Raw genomic sequence first — 21380 nt, forward strand, 5'->3', positions numbered from 1 at the left:
TCAGTGTTTTATTTAAAACACAAAACCAACAGATGCTGCTTTCCTTATGCATATAAACAATTGCAAGGTACTGAGGGTGCTGCTCTTTACAGTACAGCAAGACAGCCTGTGAAAATGAGTGCAACCATTTGTCATCACCACCAATGGTTTATGTTTAGATACAAATGCTCTTTGCAGAAAGCAGGTTTCCCAATGAAATCCCATCAGGAGCCGCTATGAGTGATACAATCAACCCTTTCTTGTGAGACTGGTTGTAAGGTACCTATGAGGCAGGTATAGAGCAAACAGGGTGAACAGCAGCAGAGAGAGCAAAGAACTGGGAATCAGGAGACATGGACTATCTTCCAGGGAATGTAGTAAAATTACTGTGTAACAAGGCAAGCCATTAGTCAGAATTAAATCAGTCAGGCTGAAATAAGAATCATTTAATGTCTTGAACTTACTGAAGCCTGAATTTGTGGTGAGAGCTTCATGAAACTGTTGTAGAAATTAATTTAATAATTAATAATACAAGGAATCATGGAAAAATCATGCAGGAGGGGTTAATGGCATTTGAAATATAGGAGAGCTATTGTTTTTCTAATTCTAACCCGTGTTTGTACTTTCCTCTTTATCATGTCGACGTTTGCAAGCAATAAAAGGGCACTATGTGCTGGTCATTGCATCTGCTTTTGAGATAAATTTGTGTTAGCATTCCAAAGGGTCAAGGAACTCTTCCAGGGCAAACAAATTCTGGAGCACTGATGCCAGATGGTGTGTATATAAAGTGGAAAATGGGAATAGCAATTTACTGTGTTCCTGTTCCAGGGAGAAGTATCACCCAGAAGGAAAGCAAAAGAGGTGAGAAATTACTGATATATTGAAGAGATAGTTTTCTATTGTTCAATTATTCTATAATTGTCCATTATATCTGAAAAGTCTAGGTACACAGAAGAACTGCAGTGCTTATTCAGACAAAATTATTCCAAAAAATTAACAGGAATATTTAACTAAAGAATGAAGGGTTAAATTAATAATACCTACAAAGAATAATGCATTGATTTATGTAACAAATTCTAGATTTATCTTTATAGGTGACTAATATATAGCCTGTGTTTAGAGAAATTTTAGTCATAAAGACAAAGTGTTTTTGTCTTGCATTTTGACCAAACTCTACAAAAGAGGCAGAAAATAATGGATCAGATTCTTAAATATAAATTAGCATAGCTTCAACAAAGGTGAGTATTCAAGATAATTTATCCAGCTCAGGAGGTGAACACCATTATCTCACTTGCAGCTGTATTTAATGTGTAATTTCCAAGTGTGCAAAAGAACTCTTGAGGTTTTAGAACTAATCAATATTTTCTTCAAGTCTATTGAAACATACAAATGTCTCTTGGAAGGTTTAAAAAATAATACAGCTCAGTGGAAGAAATTTAAAATAATTTTCTTAAATACTGAAAATTATAACATGTTTTTATACATAGCCTGAATTACTGATGACTTTTATCACTTGCCACCAAACCTCAGAAATATGTAACAGAAGGCTAAGTGTTCAGTTATAAACAAATAGGAAGGGAGAATGGGTCTTAGTATTTCTGTGTGCATCTTTGCTGAGCATTTTTATTTGCTTATATATGTAGTATTTTAAATGCAGTCCTTCCTTTTAATGTTATGGGTTCTCCTAGAAATAAAGGATGTAAACAAAGACTTCTCTCCAAACAGGAAAACAAGAAGAACAATGCTGAGGTTTGCTATCACCCTCTTTGCTGTCATAACATCATCCACCTGCCAAAAATATGGATGTCTGGAGGGGGACACCCAAAAACTGAAGCCAGGTCCTGAGCCAAATATGCAAGAGTGCACTCTCTACTCGAAATGTAAGAGTGGTTTAATTTTTTCCAAATATGGTCAAGAAGTACAGTATTGTACACACTAATTGTTTTGGCAGTTCCCCTAATTTCTCAAAAATATATAAGATGCACACGTTGTATTTGAAAAGCCTCCTTCATTGGCATTTTGCTGCATGCAAACCCAGAGTAAGATTCTGGGTCTTAACAAAGTCAGCTGTAAAACTCTCATTTACTTCATTTATTTTCTTTTCAAAATTCTGATGCAGTTTGCCTTTCTTGTAGTTTTATCTGCTTAAAAATGTTTACAGCAAAGATTATTTTGGTTTATTGTAATTAAGTATAAGAATCAATTGTAGCAGACACCAAATGGGAAAATTTGAAATCAAAATTCTATTGTAAGCAAAGTACAGTACTTATTAAAATTCTTCAACTCTTTTTTTTTTATGTTTGGTAGCTTTCAAACTTAGTATCCCTCAGGATGTGGCATCTGGCAGAACACTGGTAAAATTCTTGGGACTCCTGGGCACAACTTGACAAAGCACTGTTTATGCCAGTCTGCCTCACCTGGCATTTACACAGCCACTTTTACATCCAAAATTGTTAGAGCTTGAGTACATCTTTTAGTTACTACTAGAAGACTTTACCACATTATGGTTCAAACCAGATTCATCTTACATTTTGTGTCTTCCAAGTACGGTGTCTAAAAGGAACACTTATTGCAAGATCTTTGTTTTACTCCCAACAGCTTCCTGTTGCTATGCAGACTTCACAGAGCAATTGGCTCATTCCCCGGTAATTAAAGTAGGCGACAGCTACTGGAACAGATGTGGGCAGCTCAGTAAATCGTAAGTCAGCTTTGATGTTTTCTGTGTCCTGCTTCCACTGATCTGGGCTGGAGCAGCCACCAGCTGCTGGGGGACATGAGGTTACCCTAGAGATTATGTCACCCAGCCTAGGTCCCATCACCCTTTCTTCTATACATGACCAACCTCTGACTCTTCTTCTCCTCTCACACAAACCCACAAATCCCTAAGTCTACATTATTTCTGCCATTTTTTCAAGACAGGGTTATGTTTTTTCAAATTTGCTTTCAGTGTAGAACCAGATCTTGCAATGCAAACCAGTCATAAACCCAGTAGGTGACAACCACCCTGTGCCTCTGTAGCTCTCCAGCCATCGCCCACCAGTGAGAGTGATCTGTAATGAATAGAGACCAGGCTTCTTCCTTTGTTTAGAAAGCACGTCAACTAGATTACTAAATCTCACCAAAAAAAAAGCACAGGAGTCCAGAAATGAAACGGCTGAAAATTTAGAATAAAAATTCTTGTAGTCCTGTGGGTTTTGTAACCATGAAAAATGTCTCCTTAATTAAGATTTTTAGTACCCCGTTAGATGTTAAAGCTGTGTAACATGGCAAGTTATAGAAATAAAGGGATGAAAGTACAAAACAATTAAGCAAAAACAGATGTGAAAAAGTAACAGCTCTTGCCTGCCCCTCCCAGGAGAGCATCACAGTATGTGATTTAAAGCAAATTCAGCTGGGCTGTGGGAAGAATCTAAAGATTAGTGAAACCATGAGGCTACAGCACAAAGTTTTATACTATAGTTTTAAACTACATTTTATTATTGCCTGGAATCATTGTTGCCAGGAAAACTCAAGGCCTCAAAAGTTTACGGAAAGCTTACACAAATAGGGCTGAAATATGCATGGAAACATTTGTGCTGTAGCTGGCTGTGGTAATTGCACGGTCAGAGCCTGTACACAATGCCAGAGGAATGAGTTTCAAACTTAGACATTAACAGGGCCAAAGGATGCTTTTCTGTGTTTTTCTCCTAATCTGTATTATTGCATCCACATCAAAGCAGGCCTAGAAAACTGAGGCTGTAGCCTTGATGCTCAGAAACAGGCTTATTGTGGCTTTTCTCATCCACCACAGCTGTGAAGAGTTCACAAAGAAAATCGAGTGCTTTTACCGGTGCTCCCCGCATGCTCCTTACTGGATCCATCCCAATGACACTGCTGCTATCCAGGCTGTTCCATTGTGTCAAAGCTTTTGTGATGACTGGTAGGTTCAGCTTTTTAATCAAAGTATTTTTATTTAGTTTTAATATGCCCAGGATTCAGTGGTGTTGCACCACATTTTCTCTTGTTCTGCTTCTGAATTTCTTGTTTGTTGTCTCTGCTTTTCCTTCTGCTAAGCTACTGCCCCCAAAATAATAATGACACAGGCTGTGAATGCAGGATGAGAACACTAAGATGAGTTTAGTGACTTGGGGACAGCACTGCCCTGCTCTGGGGGAGGATGCAGTGCAGTGGCATTGTGACAGAGGAGCTCCTGCCACACTGACAGGCACTGGCAGCAGCAAGGGCCCACCCACCCTTCGAAAAGTCCACGTCTGTGAAGTTTCATTTATGCAATTAGCATTTTCAATCTGAATACTTGATCATGATATGATACATTTGTTTTGCATGTATAAAATCCACTACAAAATCAGGAAAGACATCAACTCATGTTGATGGGATTTCAACTTGTGGGATTTCAACAAATAATTGTTACAAATTACATTCCTTAATTTTTCACCCTTGACCTTATCCCTTCTATCATCACACCCTCTAAAATCTCTTCTGAAAGCCTGAATATCAGAGAGAATTGCAGCCAACTAATGCTAAAATTATTAATAGCAATGAGCGGCACAATAGCATTGAATTTTGTTTCCCAAAACACAGCATCAGAGAATCACATTATGTTTTGAGTGCAAGGCACATGCAAGGCAACCCAGCACCCATCTGTCCTTAGTCTTGGGGCAGGAGAATTATATCCATGTAGGGTACAGAGATTTCTCCACTGGTACTTATCCAGCATATATCTCTCCCTCCCTCTCTCTCTCCTTTCCCTCCCTGTTTTGAGATGTTGGGTCTTAAAAACATCACCATGGGACACATAAACTCAGTCAGCACCTTATGAATGTTGTGCCCAGTCACTGGAGGAACTCGTCTGGATGTGTGTGTGAAGCACAAACATCTCTGTTCACACTATAAGATTATAAATGCTAGCTTTCCATGAAAGTAATGGACTGTGAATATCTGGATCCCTTAGGCCACTCTGAAAATCATGGAAAACCATTACAATACTTCTAAAAATGTTATAAAAGAGCTTTTCTTAAAAGTACAGAAAATACAGAACACAGTAGGGTTCTCCTGGGCTGCTCTCTGCCCTGCTACCCTAGGGCTTGAACAATTTGAATGTTATTGACATGTGGATCCAGTTCCATTCCTTCCAAGGGCAAAATCATGTATGCAGTGCAGAATTTTGGTAGGATTTGTCTTCAAATATGTCTCCATTGCTTTGTGCCAGTGAAGGAAACAAGAAGGATAGCTTGGATTTGAAATGGAAGTGAGTAAGGTGTATTTGATGTATTTCTTTGCTTTCCTAGAAGTTTCTCTAGCAATGAATTTTATTTCTGTGTCAGGAAACTACATGTGCCTCAGGAACAGATTTGTCATGTGCAGTCTTCCTTGCTAAGTTCTTGGTAATCTTCCAAACTGAATCCAGATTATTGACCTCCTTGAAGACAAAGGCTGAGACCTGGAATTTCCCTCAGTGCTCTGAATCTTAAAGCTCAGAACCAATTACCAAATATTGCATTTAGATATTAAAGCACTGGAGTTGCCAGTGAGCTCTAGAAGAGATCTAATGGGCAAAGTGATCAAATACCATTATAAAACAAATGTGTCCCAAAACAAGTAGCGTGAAAAGTCTTTACCAAACTGTTATATCAAGTAAAAGTGATAAATGTGTGCTGTAAGTTTAGTTTTCATCTATTAACTAGTTTAAGCCAGCTTTAGTGTATATGAGATTTATACCAAAGTGTATATTGTAGGTCAATTGTAGATAATGCAAGTCAATATTACATTGCAAAATCCTCAGTGTTCCCTGGGCACTTCCAGAACCTGCAGGTAAACAGTACTTTTAACTCTTGGGGTGTAAACAGTACTTTTAACTTTTAACAGTGGGGTGATTGAGAGCTGCTGCCCAGGAAAACTGACCCTTTTCCAGTAGAGAGTCTCCTGGCAGAAGGAGGATCTGCTCTAAACAAGTCCTGAGCAATGATCTATTGCTCCTGTTGGCGTCACAGATGCCTGGCCTGAATCAAAAATGTACTGATGGCCCATTACCCTGCATGCTGGTCTGTGTGCCTGCCTAATGCCAGTGTCAGACCCATTCCCTCACCCTGCTTAAGGCCTCAGGCTAGAAAAGAGCCTGGACAGAATTCCCACTCTTTCTGGTGATTTAAAGTAACATTTTTTTCATGTTCTATTCACTGGAGGCCCTTTAGCATGCTGTAGCACTGCTGGTGATGTGACCTACTTTCTCTACATACTGTGAGTGTGCCTGCTGCATACTGTATGTCTTTGTGGCCAGAAATGTGCAGAGTATTCTGAATGAGCAGTGACTTAATTTAAAAGAAATCCATCTGAGTAGCTTGGGGCCTTCCTTTTCTTCCTATTGTTTTAGGATTCCTTGCTCTCACTAGTCCTTAAACTATTGCTTTTGAAAGACCCCAATGTACAAGTCATTTTCTCATTCACCTGTGAAAGAGCCCTGTGTCCTATAAAAGAGAAAGAGAGAAAGAGCTAATTATAAAAAATACAGGGTAAAAGCTTTAAAAAAATATATCCTGCTCATTATACATAGGGAACTAATATGTTAAGGGAGGATCTTTTAAGTATTTACATTTCTCACATTTAGTTAATGTTTGAATAAACAACTTATGGGTTTCTGGACTGTAGAAATTGGACTTTTCACAAACCATGACTTTTCATAAACTTGACTTCATAATTACTTCCAGTCGGATAAAGAAAAACTAGCAATGGAATTATGCCATGTCACCTGCTTTTAGCACAAACCACAGTCAGGTAACAATCATGATTAGGAAACATTTTGTCTTGACAAGTCAATAAATAATGGTGAATAAAAATATAAAGACTCTAATTAATATATTTTATTCATATTCCTGAGGAAACCAGATGCATGCCATGAATATTAATTTCTCAAATTTTAGCCTATATTTCCAGCAGAGCCCCTGCCTCTGACAGCAGATTCAGGGATGAGCCCACTAAGAGTTCATGTCTTCTGACCCTGAGCTGTTTACGTCAGGCCCTGGTTACCTTCCATCTGTTATTGCTCTTTTTCCCTCCAAAAAGTCCAGAAAACCAGTGAGAAGATACTGCAGATATGCATCTTCTGACCTTTCTGCATTTGCAAATCTACTGCAATGTCCAGTTCTCGTGACCACATGACAACCCACACATTTCATTTAAAAATGTAAGACTGCAGCCCTCGTGATATCAAACTAGTTTTGAAACATGACCCTGAAGATTAAAAATGTCAAACAGAAAATCTATCCGAAGGCACTAATTATGAATACCACACTAAACATTAACTTTCTGGAAGCTGTGCCTCATTATTTTGGCACTCTCAGTTACTGGTATGAATAGTCCTAAAGCCAGTGAGACTATATTTAAGAAGATGTTAACTGATTTGCAGAAAATAAAATTTTTAAGAAAGGTAAGTGCCAAAAAGTACAGCATAAAAGAGAAGTGGAAGGGAGGAAATGATGTAGAATAAGTGGAAGGGAGGATAATGGTAAATCATGAGATCTCTCACTACATCAACCAGCCAGAACTCTATTCATTCCAGGCCATTTATAGTTTTTTTTCTACATTACCACTTACAAATTAAAAATAACTTAAAATTTAAGATTTTTGACCTATACCCTAGAGGACTCTTATCTTTCCTTTTCTTTTTAACTTCTTTTAAAATGTCATTCTGAGGCTGACAGCCTATTAGTTGACATGATTTTGGTTTTTGTGGAATTTCCTTATTTCAGTGCGCATTCCTCATAGCAACTCCCCTGCCTGGCACACATCATTCTTCTTGTCCCATATTAATTCATAAATACAAACTTTCCCCAATCTCCTTCACGTGACAGTTCACCCTTAGCACACCTATGCTCTGTTATGATACTGAACAGCAGCATTCATGAAACTCCCTGTCTCCCTCCCAGGATTTCCTCCACTCAGTAACATCAGATAGCCAAGCAGAAAACACCCACAACACGAGCCCTTTGCTAAGTCTTTCTGTACAGAAGGTAGCGAGTGAACTGTTTAGTTTTCACGGGAATTTAGGTTTTCCTGGGCAGCTCAGAGTTTATGAACATGTCAAGCTAAGATAATGTGCACATTGCTTGAAGATCTGTTGCTAAGCTGCACTGTAATCACACCATGTTACTAACAGAGCCCCTGGACATCTCTTTGAGTTGAATCTGAGTCCAATGAAAAATGTGAGAGAAGTAACTTTATCTTCCACACTAATCTCCATGAAGGTATGAAGCCTGCAAAGATGATTCCATATGTGTTCGTAACTGGCTGACAGACTGGGAGTGGGATAAAAGTGGAGAAAACCACTGTAAGGAGAAATGTATTCCATACCATGAGGTAAGAAAACCTGATCAACTGAAGCAGAAAATATGGCATTAGGAGTTCTGGGGTTTTTTCCCTGGATATATGGGAGTAAAATGCCATCAGTGAGTTATTTTTACTTCAGCAGTTTCAAGCCATTCCTTCATCAGACTTTTTAAGTACACAAATTTTCAAACATTCATTTTTATGTACAGCACTCACTGTAGGTAGATATACATTTAATTAATCACTATTCATTCCACTTGGGAAACAAAAGTCCAAGAAACACATATATTTTAACCCAGTGGGATTTAGAAAATAAAAGATAAATGAACTTTGTTCATACAGAAACACTAAGATTCCTTACTCAATATGGAGCTCTACACACCTGTGTCTTTTTAAATTGGAATGTGAATCCCCCAACCAATGAGGAATTTTTGAAGTTTTCTTGCCTATTGGGTATCTTTGCCCTTTTCTCTATTTTACCTTGTCCTTCTCCATCCAGTCTTTCTGAGAATGATTAATGGTTGTGATAACTAATTTTATGAGCAAAAGTGTATAAAATAAGAACTGACAAGACTTACAGGAGTAAGGTTGCCTGGAACCTGGTCATGTAGGATTTTTTTAGTGACTCAAGTAAGTTTAGCATCACAGTGATACAATACAGTTCAAAAGTGTATTTGAATATTTTTAACAGTTGAACTTCACTGAGTCCATGAAAAACTGCCCAAATTGAAGAAATAAACAAAATTTAGCTGAAGTGCTTAGGGACTGGTAGAAAGGCTTGCAGATTCATTATTTTGAATTCCGTTCAAGTGCATGTACTTCCAGAAGTCAGTTCAGCAACTGATACAAGTGGAAAACACAGTCCAGTTCGTGCTGGATTGCTGTCTGCCTTGCAAAAGTGACACTAATCAGCAGACTCAGGAAGGTGGCCAAAAACAAATGGGCTGTGGAAACTTACAGCTTAGTTTCCCAGATGTGCTAAATCATCAGTAGTTCCAGATGAAGTGAAAAACAAAATTATAATCTCCATAAATAATTTCCAGTCTCTGTTCAAGCTGTCCCTGTTTCAGAGATAGGAGTTTTTAACCTTGAGTTCCCGTGCACTTATTTCTTAAAGAAAGTATACCATCTGCAGGGAAAAACATGCAGCAAATTCCGAGGTCTTATCACTCAAAGCCAGGCACAGCTATTCCTTAACTAAATGGAACCACACCCTAAACTACCCATGTTTTTCACCACAGATAGGCTTGCATGGTAAGTAATCATAAAGATGAAATTTCTGCAGAGAAATTAAAAAAAACATACATTTCCCACATGAAGACTACATGATTTACAAACACTAGACTGCCTTGGTTTGGACTCAACTCATGGAAGGGTTCTCACACGTCAGAGCACTGTAGACAGTTCCTTTTTTCACACAGAGGAGCAATCAGCAGCCCTACATGTGATGTTTGCAAGTGGTTCTAAGGCCCATTTGGGACCACTGCTGAATAAAGAACAAATGCTGAATATTAAGGATGCACAACTGACCATGGCTGGTTTTAGCCTTGTCATTATTTTCCCAGCTGGGTGCTCCCCAAGCGATGTTAATGCACAGACTAGGACGTTTTCCAAGAAGCTAAAGAGTCAGAATCCTTTGTAGAAATTTAGGAATATGTTGGGGAAACAGGCTATATGCTCCATGTGTTTGCTGCAGCGTTCTGATTATCCTGTGATCTTTAAGCAGAATTAGGAGGAAGGTAAAAATAAAATTATCAGTTTAGCAAGTAGAAAAGTACAAACACATGTTTGTTCTGTAGAACCTGTGGGGCACAAGTATAGGGTGTTTACAGGTCTCTTGCATAAAGACCTAAACGAACCCATGTGACAGGCTTTAATACTTTCTGGAATGATTAGCTAAAAGCAGGTGGAAATTCAGAGCTGCACAGGAGCTGGAAGAAAATATCTAATGCTACTTAAAATCACAAGAATAGTAGGAAAGAGTGAGCTAAGGTCTGCCTGCCCTGAGAACACAAGGAAAAAACTAGATGGAGGAGCTTCCCTTTTCTGACCCTGCTCCCAGTGCATCATCCAACCTCCATACTCTTTCTCCAGCACCTGCAGCATCCATGGTGCAAGGCCTGGCTAGAGATGGTATTGGCTGAAAAGCTGTTTTACAGACTACAGAGTCTTTGGGGCTATTTATGTATTATTCATAAAGGATAGTTTTTTAAGGCCAAAGGCAACACAATTTTTTGCACATGGGGACAGAGGGAAGAACTTGCTAACTTCTTCAGATAAACTCATGCTGGGCAGGCAGAATGTTGTCACAATGTGAGCTCAGCAAACAAGCAGTATCTTTGTTGTGTGGTTGACAGGTCCTATGACACAGGACTCACAAAATGCAATAGTAGCAAGAACAGATCAGTTTCACTTGATAAGGGTACAAGAAGCTGCAGTTTGAAGTTTCTTGAGCCAGAAAGGCCATTGCCCCACTGGAAAAAGCACCTTGGAAGCTTGACAAAAACTTACTTTCTTCAAGCAGTTGTTAAATTATGTCTCTTCTCTTTGCCTGCAAGGTCCTGCCCGGCCATGAAGTACATTGCGGCAGGCACAATGAGATCCCTCGGAGCTGTGACTCCACTGGGCTGTCTCTGGCCTGTAAATAAAAAGATTCCTGTATTCAAAGCACTATCTGGCACTTTCAGCACTACTCAGATTTCAAGGCATGTCAGAGTGTCCTGACATGCTACAAGTTGTAAAAGCTCTCACACACAGCTTTAACTGTCAGCCCCAGAGAGCTGCTGGGCTGTCAGCCCCAGGGTGGAAACAAAGGGCAGCTGTTGATCCTTGCATTTTGTGTAACCACTTGCTCTCAAAACAGGCAAATTACTTTTGCCAAGTTGTGGGACTGGGTAACATTTTCAGACATCTCAGAAGAGATGAAGCATAGCACACAACAAGACAGTAAGTTACTCCAGAAAATATTTTTATATCCTGGTACAAATTTTTAAAAAGTGATAAATGTTGATCAATTTGATACAAACTGATGTTAATTCAATTCTGTTTAAATGTAATTGAGGCATTTCTTATTTGACACACAGATGTATGCAAATGGGACTGACATGTGCCAGAGTATGTGGGGGGAGTCATTTAAGGTGAGCGAATCCTCCTGCCTCTGCTTGCAAATGAACAAGAAGGACTCGATTGCAATCAAGTATCTCCTCTCCAAAAGCTCAGAGGAAAGCTCCAGCAGCAGCAGCAGCAGCAGTGAGGAGCATGCCTGCCAAAATAAACTCCTGAAGTTTGAGAAACTAAAGCAAAAGGAAGGTGAACAGATGAGATAAATGCTAGTGGATGTATGTCAGCACAAGAGAAATGGTGGTGGAGGCTGGGCTTGGGGCATCATGCCAGCCTGCTTTATCCCTTCCTTTCTAGAACATAATAAATCAATGGCTGGTTCTATTAATCTTTCTCTGATGTTTTTGCATCTGCATCACAAAGCTCCAGACAGGCTAGCACAGGTGTAATCTTGTGACTTGAACTGAACAGCTACAAGCCTGAAGGAAACATCCAGGGGTTGACTTTCAAAGAGAAGAGGCACAGGCAGCTCCTGCTGACTTAAGGTGGAACAGTGAGAAGCAGAGACCTCTGGAAGGTCATGCCTGCCAGTAATGCACCAAATCTTCAACAAAACACTTCATTAGCCCAGGTACACAGCACTCCTGTCACAAGTTACTCTGTGCCTGGGTCTCCTCAGATAAAGAAGAAATCTTCAGGCAGAAATAGGTCAGGGAGCCTGGCTACTGACCACTGAAAATGTATTTATTTTGAATCTTAAAAACAGGGCTTTATAGTGTACTACATAAATCCCTGGATCCAAATATTGTCAGTACACAGCATACACAGTCTGTTGCACAGGATTTTTACCTTAAGCAAAAGCAGTGGAAAAGTCTCCTACAACAGTGAAATTATTCCCAATGAATTATTCCAAACATAATGGTCTCTGAGAAACCAAAGTGTCAGGGACAGCTCCAGCCAGGTCTCTCCCATCAGTAATTCTACTTCCCAGCATCACTGTTACAGTCAAACTTAAAATCTGCACCAATACCATAGAGATTTTACAGGTAAAAATTAAAGAAATCCTGCTTTCAGTTATGCATCCATACTTCCTCTGACATCACTGCAGGGTGGACAGGTCTGTGCCATTCTGTACAGCCTTTTGCAATGCCATCACCCCAGAAAACATGAGAAGGGTTGAATTTGGGGGTCACATTATCAAATTGTGAAAATCAGCATCATCTTGGTGCTTCCAAAGGATCTGGTTGCCTTACAGCATTTAAGGATCTGTTCCACAGTTAAAACAATGACTTGGCACATCCTCTTTAACTGGGAGAATCTTAAAAATCTAACACACTTTCTTCACTGAGCTGTTTATTTATTGGAATGGTTTCACACAGCTGCAAAAGTAATGCTAAACCCATTAGGTCATGCTCTGCTTCCAACCAGCTTCTCAGTGCACTTAACAATGGACTAATTCCTAACAGCACTGAATTGTTTTCTGAATGATACTTTGCCACATCTGTATTTTGTGCTAACTCAATTAGTCAGTTCTACTGTTAGAAAAGAAAGAACAAGAATTTAGTCTTCTGTAAAGCTCTGATAGTCCTTTCCTCCCCCTATTTCACTAACTCTGTTCTTTCCTGTCCTTTATTGCACCTGAATCAGAGCAGAAATTTTCCTGCATTTTATTTTGTTATGCTCAAAAATCAAGAATTAATTATCCTCTCTCACTGCCTTATCACCAACTTTTTCTGTATCACCATGGACAAACATTTTCATCATGTTTTTTTGGTAAGTAGAGCACAATTGTTTCTGCCTGTGTCTCTGCTCTTTCTCTTCCCATTCCATTTTTTTCTCTTTGCTCTGACTAAATTACTCTTAAAACCACTCTCAACAAATGACTCCTCCATGCTTAGTTTCAGGATGACCCATAAAACTGATTATTGCATGCTTTTGAAGAACATTGGGTCCTACAGCAAGATAAAGGACCAAGAAAGATCATTTTGCTCCTATTCATAACTTTCCCACTGACTCATGATGTACCCTAAGTAAACCATTTAACTCTTTTGTGACCCAAATAATTTTGCAGAGCTACCATATTTCTTCTAGGTGATCTCTCTTCTAGGACAAGAATTCAAGAACTTCTCAGTTGTCCCTATGGGACAGTTTTCCACTCTAGAGCTCCCTTGTCCCAGAGGTGTGAACAGTGATCTTAGCTCTCAGGCTCGTTGCTTTGCACTCACTTGTGTTACAAAAACTTCACATGAATTTGCCAATCTTCTTAAGCCACTGTTGCTCTGTCTAGTTGCTTTATATACACAGTACTTTACACCCTAAACAACCTTTGTGATACTCAGAAATGCTATCAGTGTATATTTTACGTTTACAGAAAGATCAGGATAACTCAGGTAAAGCAAAATGAAAAATAACACAAATGGCCAAAAAACAGATCCCAGCAATATGCCGTGAAGGTCACCAGGGAAAAGAAAGATCCAAGTTACTGGTGGCTGCAGACATCCCCAGCTAATGCTGCCTGATTAGGTAGGTGCCTCTATGCATCACAGCCCAAAAGCCCATGTCCTGCCTCTGGAGCCACACTGGCCCAGACCACTGAAATGCCTCCATGTTTAGTGACACTAGACTTTAATAAGATCTTTATTAAAATGTCACAATGGTAGTAAAATGCTTTGGGAAACAGGTTGGGAAATAGATCCTACACCAATTTGAGGAAACAGATTTAAAACTCTTATAAATAAATTTAACTGGACTTATCAACAAGACAGTGTTGATAAAAATTAAAATTATTGCCAATTATTGACTTATTTACAACCTGGCTGAGAATCAACTTTTGTACTGTGCTACTTGGGCCTGGTGTCGCGTTAACCAGCTAAGCTGGGTCACCCTGATTGCTCTGTTGATTTAATGTTCTTTCCTTAAACATTGGCAGAATACTGTGAATCTTCTGAAATTTCACTGACATGCCGGGATTTCTTACAAATGAAACCCCTCATGACAGATCTGTTAGACTTCTTTAGTATATGTTCTCTTAGCCTACTGTTTTAAAATTATGAATATGATTTATGATGATGATGATTATGAACCTCGTCCTTAATTACTTGCAGACTGAAAAGAATTCCATCATATTTCTGTAATGCAAATGCTTCATCCAGCACATATTTCAATACTCAGTATTATCAACAAAATTTGGCCACTGTTCCTTGTGCCATTGCAAGGCTTTCTTCCTCAGGCCAGAACTTCCTGTAGAACCTTTAGAGTCCTCATTCTATTTTTATGGTTCATAAATCTCCACAGATATTGATTGCCAGAGAGTCTTCCTTTAAAAAAAAATTTAACAAACATCAGTAATTATGACATTTTCAACTTCTATTGCATTTTTCATGTGCAGGTTTCACTCAAAACATTTTATAAATATTCATTAATCTTCAAAATATACCTGAGAGAAAATAAGTAGTGAGAAGCAAACTGTATCAGTGGGAGAGAGTCAAAAAGAGACTTATCTGATCACTGCAAGTATTGCAGAACTGGGACTAGCACAGACAAGTTCTGTTGCAGAGTCTTTTTTCACATTGCAAACAGAGCTGCACTTTGTAAGATAAACCTCAGAAAAAGTTATTACGTTAAATCATCATGCAAAAGTTATTATGCAAAAATTCTAGCATCACTGCATTGTTCAGGTTTGAAAAGACCTTTAAGATCATTGAGTCTGATGCTCCAGGTTTTTATGAAATAAAATAGTGCAAAAAGCCTGAGCATCCAAAAACCAAAACAAATTATTATTAAACCATACATTTCCATGGACCTTGAAGGATAATGAAATTATACAAAAAATAATCCTTGCACTATATAAGACAAATAATGTCAAACAGGCTAATTTGCCTTGCTGAGAGACAACCAGCCCAAAGAGAAAGATATAGATGAGATTTGGCTTTTTAAGATTTTGATAACATTTGATATAATATTCTGATAAGCAACTGGAGAAAATCAAAGTGCAAATGAAATCACCATAATACTTGCTTAAATATACATTAAAAGTTTACTATGAGCATGTTGTTGTTAAACTCAGATCTTCTGTTACAAATCCCTAAGGATCTGTTCTGATCCAGTCAACCTTTATGTTTTCCTTAACCATGAAGCAGAGATTTTGCAAGCACTTTGAAGGACAAGATTAGAATAAAAATTATCTTTCCATCCAAAGAACCAGACCAAGCCTCCAAAGCTGAAATTCTAAAAAGGGAGATGAAAAATGCTTGCACTGAGGAAAGGTAAATCATTGGAAAAAATTATCCAGGAAATACATGGCAAAGCAACAGCAGAGCAGCCAAGGAGCTGGGATGCATAGCAGCAACCTATGCCATTTACAGCTGAAATGTTACACTGGGGAAGAAGGTTTAATCTTTTAAGGTTTCAGTGTATGCAGAGCCCTGGAAGTCCTGACTCACCAAGCAAGCAGATGCAGGACCTACAGGCATCCTACTAACAGTTACTCAGAGTTGGTGACGTATCTCACATTCCACTGAGGCCTGCTTCTGGAATGACCCCACTGCATCACACAGGCTGTGGAATGTGGTGGGTATCAGGCAGAGTTTAACTCTATCCATCTTCCCAATGAAATCAGCTCACAAGCTCTGTCAACACCAGTACAATATCTTCTAGGAGAACAAACATGCTCTTGGTATATATCTAATGACTATATAATTTAAAAGGAACGAAATTAGCTAAATTCATGCACATTTTCTGGTTATTTTCCTTCCTTTTCCTCTGTTCCAAAGGTTTGCATAACTTGGAGGTTTTTTTTTAAAATGCCACATGCTTCAGACAGCTCATGTCTATTGGATGTTTGCTCTACTTTATTATCCAAGGAAACACTGAAATTTAGACAAGAGTTAAGTAAAGAGTCCAAAAAGCATTAGGGTTTGGATTACAATTTGAAACATTGCCAAACTTTACTAAGAGCAAGACTGAATTCCCCCATGCCTGAAGACTGATCATTCTCAAGCACAACTCATTTTCCCTTTTGAAAAAAAAAAAAAAAAAGAAAAAAAAAACCAAAACCACAAAAACCTGCACCTTTGATACAGTCACCTAAGAGAGCAGATCTAATTCAGTGTGAAGCTGCAGGTCAGCTCCAGACTACAGTGAAAAAAGACCGAAGCTATGAAATCAATCATCTGCTTCAAATAAGTGTGAGGACACAGTTAGGATCAGACCTCAACAATCTGGCAGCTTTCAACATCTCCAAGATAAAGTTGCGGTGATTCCCTACTACTGAGATTTATCTTCACAGGGAAATGAGGGAGGAAAGTCTCTCTCCTAAAAGCATATCTCTCCTGCCTCTGTTTTGACACCAATTGCTATCCAAGTTCCAGTATTCTTTTGGCCTCCTTCCTTGGAAATGCAGTGAGGTCTCTGTGGAGCTTGCCTTGTTTCCCCTCTCAGACAGCTGTGACTAATTCAATGTTCAAGCTCTTGAGTTAATTCTCTCATTAGATCACTTTCCTTCTTCATGGAATAATTATTCCCACGGGAGAAATGAGGAAGACTAAAACAATATTGCACTAGTATCTGACACACTGCATCCAGGATGTTTATTTTAAATCGAATTGCCTGGAATTGATCCAGATCTATGGCTTAAACACAAGAATCTTATTAAGTGGTGGGGAACTGTAGCCATGCATGTTACACAACATTCCCCATTTCACTGGAATTCCTCCAAACTTCCTGCTAGGTAAGTGTACCTAGAACACAAACCTCTCCACACAAGTAGGTCAGGTGACACAATCCTTTCATTGCTGGACATACTTTAGGACTGAAAAAGTTTTTTTCCTTGTTTTATTATTTTTTTGTCCCACACCAATCCATTTTCCACCCAATGCTATTGTGAAGGTGAAGCCTGGAGCCCACAGTAGTGAAATATTGCCAGTGCTCCTGAAATCACAAGCCAATATCTGTGCATTACTCACTGGGAATGCCACATTCCCTCTGAAGCCTCCTGTGGCTCAGATGTGTTCCCCAGTTTTGCTGCCTCGCTCCCCAGGGCATGGCTGGCCACTGGAGGGGGCAACACCTCCCTCAGCTGGATGCCAGCACAGCCTGCGCTGGAGCACCTTTCGTGGGATGTGAATACTCGGGAGAGTTTCTCAATCCCCACTTCAAGACTCTCTGGACTGACAAATCTGATGCCAGGCTGTTACCTTAATGCCTTCTTTACCTCAAGCCACATTACGGTGAAAATAGCAAATACTTAGTGACGAATTTCAAAACAGAGAAAAAAGTTCACAAAGGCTTCTAAAGATGGGAGAGGGAGGAGAGGGAAGGGGAGGAGAGGGGCGGGGAGGAGCGGGGCGAGGCGAGCTGTACAGTTTCTCAAGCCATTAACAGTTCAGCTGAAAAATGGACGGAGCCATCATCACCTTGCTGGGAGTGTGAAAACTTAAATGTTTTCACACAAGCCCTGTATTGTGGGACTGCCTGTGCAGAAAGACTGTCTTTGGGGACCCCCTTGCTCTCTGTGTTTGGGTCAACTTCAGTTCAGATCTCTACCCTACATCACACACACACATATTCATCGAGATTCATTAACCCTCACAGGAATGAAGGTAGTAGCTCTTGGGCCTGGCCCAACCCTGTCAAAAGAGAGTGTTCTCGTGCCTGGCTTGAGTCTGGAAAATGTGTTATCTCCCTGTGAAGCACAACCCACTGAAGTAGGAAACATTCAGACCCTGAAGGGAAGCTTCTTTATCCACTGAAGCTTATGTATCACGTGAAAGCATAAGCTGACAACAGGTTTATGCAGGTATGTAATTAGAATATAGCGTCTGTAGCTCGTTAGAGGCTTTTGGCTGAGCAGATAAACACAATTCGCAGTTGTCATTACCACCATTGGGATGATAATGGTGTAAACCAATGCCGTCTTTGAGAAATACCTAACAAGTAGCCAGGGAGCCTCTTCTCTCCTCCAGGCTGAAGAGTGTGAAGTCCAGCATCCTGCCTTGTCCTACCCCTTCGAGGGATGCACAACAGCATCCACCAGCTGTGCATCCTGCATCGCTGCTTTGGGCATGCAATGGCATCCAGAGTAAAAGGGACATCTGGGACAAACCTAGACCTTAACAGAGACAAGGTGTCTTGGAAGTGTAGGAGATGTAGCTTAGATGCTCGTGCTACAGATGCCTGTACTCCTCATGAGCTCTTGATAGCTCTGCACTTTTGCAATTTTGGCTTTCCTGGGAGAAGTTTGAGTTGAAATCCTTGCGGAATTTAGGGAAGTGGAGCAAAAATGGTTGTATCCTATGAAAATTTTGTGACCTCCACTCCAAAACAGAAAGTAAGCTCCTTTCCATTTTGGTGAGGCTGTAGAACACCTCTCTGATAGATCCAGTACTACAATACAAGTAGCAACTATAGTGGGTAATTCGTATCAAAAATGGCAACCGCCTGTACCATTGAAAGGTTACAGCAGATGCCTCAGCACAGAGGGCAGAGTGCAGAGATGCAGTTTGTGACAGGAAGTGAAGATTTCATAGCCACTAAACTGGCAGAGGAATTATGGCACATTCTGGTTGCAATGGAAAGTGGGTCCCTATCACAAAAGATCCCATGGGATTTGATGTACCTACAAATAGTCAATGCCTGAGTTTCATGTCTCCTCTGGGAGAGGAAATTTAAAAACAGGGAATTTAACAGCCAAGTACGGTAAGGAGTTTTAAGTCAAAATGGTCCCCCAAAACTGCAGGTGGAATGGGCAGGTTGTGACAAGCAGTCAGGCAAAACTGCACACTCAAATCAATTATTACTCTTTTTAGGTTGTGGGGTGGGTGTTTGGGTTTGGTGGGGTTTTTTTTGGGGGGGGTTGGTTTGGGTTTCTTTTGTTTGTTTGTTTTTTAAGACTAAGAGCAGAGCTCTCCATCTTTATTGAATTCAGGGGGAAAAAACAACAAAAACAAAAAACAACAACAAAAAACAACAACAACACAACAACAACAGCAACAAAAAAAAAGCCTACAAACCTAAATTATACTGTAAGAGAGGAGAGAGTCAGCATCCGCACTGACGACACCTTTCAGCCTCCCGATTTCGTTAAGGTTCCAATACGTCACCCTGCAGTCCCGGTTTTATTACTGTTCCAATACATCTCCCTGCGGTAACAGCGGCACCTGCAGGACTCGGGAAAAGCAGCACAGACACCTCCCATGGCTCCGCAGAATATCATCCAGGCATCGAGAAAGGTTTTCCTGAGAACCCTTCAGCCAGGGAAATCTGAGCAGCCATGGGCCTCTGTGGGACAGAGGTTTTTCAAAAGAAAACCTGAATAGTTTTTTTGTGAGAATCTTCTCTCTGCTTTGGCAGGGTGGCAGCAGCGCTTCTGAGCAGCTGTGGGCAGTGGGACAGGTTGAGGAGCACAGGGCATGCCTTTTTTTGTCACCTATCCTACATCACAGTCAGCATTCAGCTGGCTTATTGGCAAATATATTTTTGAAAGTCTATTATATCAAAATTGAAGACATTTTTAATTCCTTCATTACAGTGACTGCCATTTTTGGTGTTGGGCAATCAAAAGGCCTTCTCATTACATGATGCAATTTCACATTGTCAAAGGTACTTTCAGACTTCTTCCTGAAAATCTACAGTATGTTTTGGGAGATTCACAATAGTATATGGGATCATTAGCTCCATCCTGTACAGCTCCTGTGTGGCCACAGAAGACACCTGCTGAAGAAGTGCTCTTTGCTGGGGGCAGAACCACGAACACAGCACAGCACAGGCCTTTGGGGCAATATGAGCACTCTCAGCAACACTATTTTGTGTCTGCAAATTTGGAACTATGGTGTGAAATCCTAGTGCTGGCCAAGAGTCCAACAGCTGACATCAGCCAGCCAGAGAGCCACTGGCAATTTAGGAGAATTCTAAGCCTTTTACTCACAGGCCATTTCCGATGAATAAAATGTCAGTGCGAGAGGGGTCTGGTTTCTTTTACTGATGCGTCAAAGAAAGAAAAACTTTGATGCATTTATTAGCCAAGCTTAAAATGTATAGAGTTATTTGAGCATGCATCCAACTGCGTACTTGCAGAAACCTTCTCTCTGGATCTATGTTTTCTGTGGGTATTTTTTGAAGACCAACTTGAAATGTAATTAGAATGTAATGCTGATGAAGAGAGAAACCAACAGCCCCCCAGAGGGTATCATGATTCAGATTCTTTCCAGAAGTACATTTAAAAGTTATTACAATGAAATGCAGACTCATGAGAAAAGCCTGAGGGGCCATGACCATTGTAACTGCGAGCAGACATGTTTTTCTTTCCCAGCCTCACAGTAAATAGATATGGAAGCCTTCCAAGTGGCTCTCTGATCGCTTTTTGCTCTGGCTGGATGTTATGCTCCTGGAACAGCTGTGGAAAACTCCGGACATGTTTTTCTCTCAGAATTAGTGCCAGCTCTGCTGGACCCGGCGACTGCGTGCATTTAACTCAGTATGTGATGTTCATCCCCCATCAGTGCTCAGGCATGCCGTGACTCAGGGAATTACACAGACTAAGATGGAAGCACACTTTGCCTCAGGATCAGTGCTGACCCCAGTGACCCAAATGGTGCTGCTACAGGACACTGATGAAACATCTGTGCTGGAATGAGGAGGAAGGCCCACACATGGCATGACACTATGGACAAAGGGGATGCTGGGCTGCGCCTGCCTGTCACATTCCTGGAACAGTTGTGGAAAACTCATGAGGGATGCTTTTCTCTCAGAATCAGTGTCAGCTCTGCCAGACCTGGTGATCATGTGCGTTTACCTCAGTATGTGATGCTTACCCCCTGTCAACATTGCTCTGCTGCCACAGCCCCTGGCAGTGTCCCTGCCTTCCATCTCTGCAGTTCCCTAGGCTGGTGGCGGCTGCAATTTCTCCCCAACATAACCATGTTTCTCACAAGCACAGACTGAGGTGGACAGGGACCCAGTTTGCAAGAGCATGACTAGGACTGAGAGACAGAGGTTGTGAAGGCAGTGACTAAGTGAATAAC

The 21380-nt window shown here is 40.3% G+C and overlaps 2 protein-coding genes across 3 annotated transcripts in view; one reads left to right on the forward strand and one right to left on the reverse strand.

Annotated features, from left to right (window-relative positions):
* The window catches only part of MAST2 (microtubule associated serine/threonine kinase 2), a 215899-nt gene extending 196443 nt beyond the window's left edge, over nt 1-19456 (reverse strand). The window contains exons 1-2 of one of the 2 annotated variants that reach the window (XM_038144782.1): nt 19371-19456; nt 10813-10939 (exon numbers count right to left, since the gene is read on the reverse strand). The gene's annotated coding sequence lies outside the window, so the exon portion shown is untranslated. Of the gene's footprint in view, nt 1-10812; nt 10940-18287; nt 18404-19370 lie in introns of those variants that run through there. The other variant, XM_038144784.1, reaches the window with a different exon arrangement.
* LOC119704088 (riboflavin-binding protein) lies at nt 775-11749 on the forward strand. The gene is made up of 6 exons (XM_038144805.1): nt 775-840; nt 1705-1859; nt 2578-2677; nt 3770-3898; nt 8220-8331; nt 11385-11749. Exons 2-6 carry the CDS (start codon nt 1721-1723, stop codon nt 11625-11627), a joined length of 723 nt encoding a protein of 240 aa, XP_038000733.1. The 5' UTR covers nt 775-840; nt 1705-1720; the 3' UTR covers nt 11628-11749.
* Nucleotides 19457-21380: the final 1924 nt, after the last annotated feature.

This window comes from Motacilla alba, chromosome 8, assembly GCF_015832195.1.
Source record: "Motacilla alba alba isolate MOTALB_02 chromosome 8, Motacilla_alba_V1.0_pri, whole genome shotgun sequence".
In the NCBI taxonomy this organism is placed as follows: domain Eukaryota; kingdom Metazoa; phylum Chordata; class Aves; order Passeriformes; family Motacillidae; genus Motacilla; species Motacilla alba.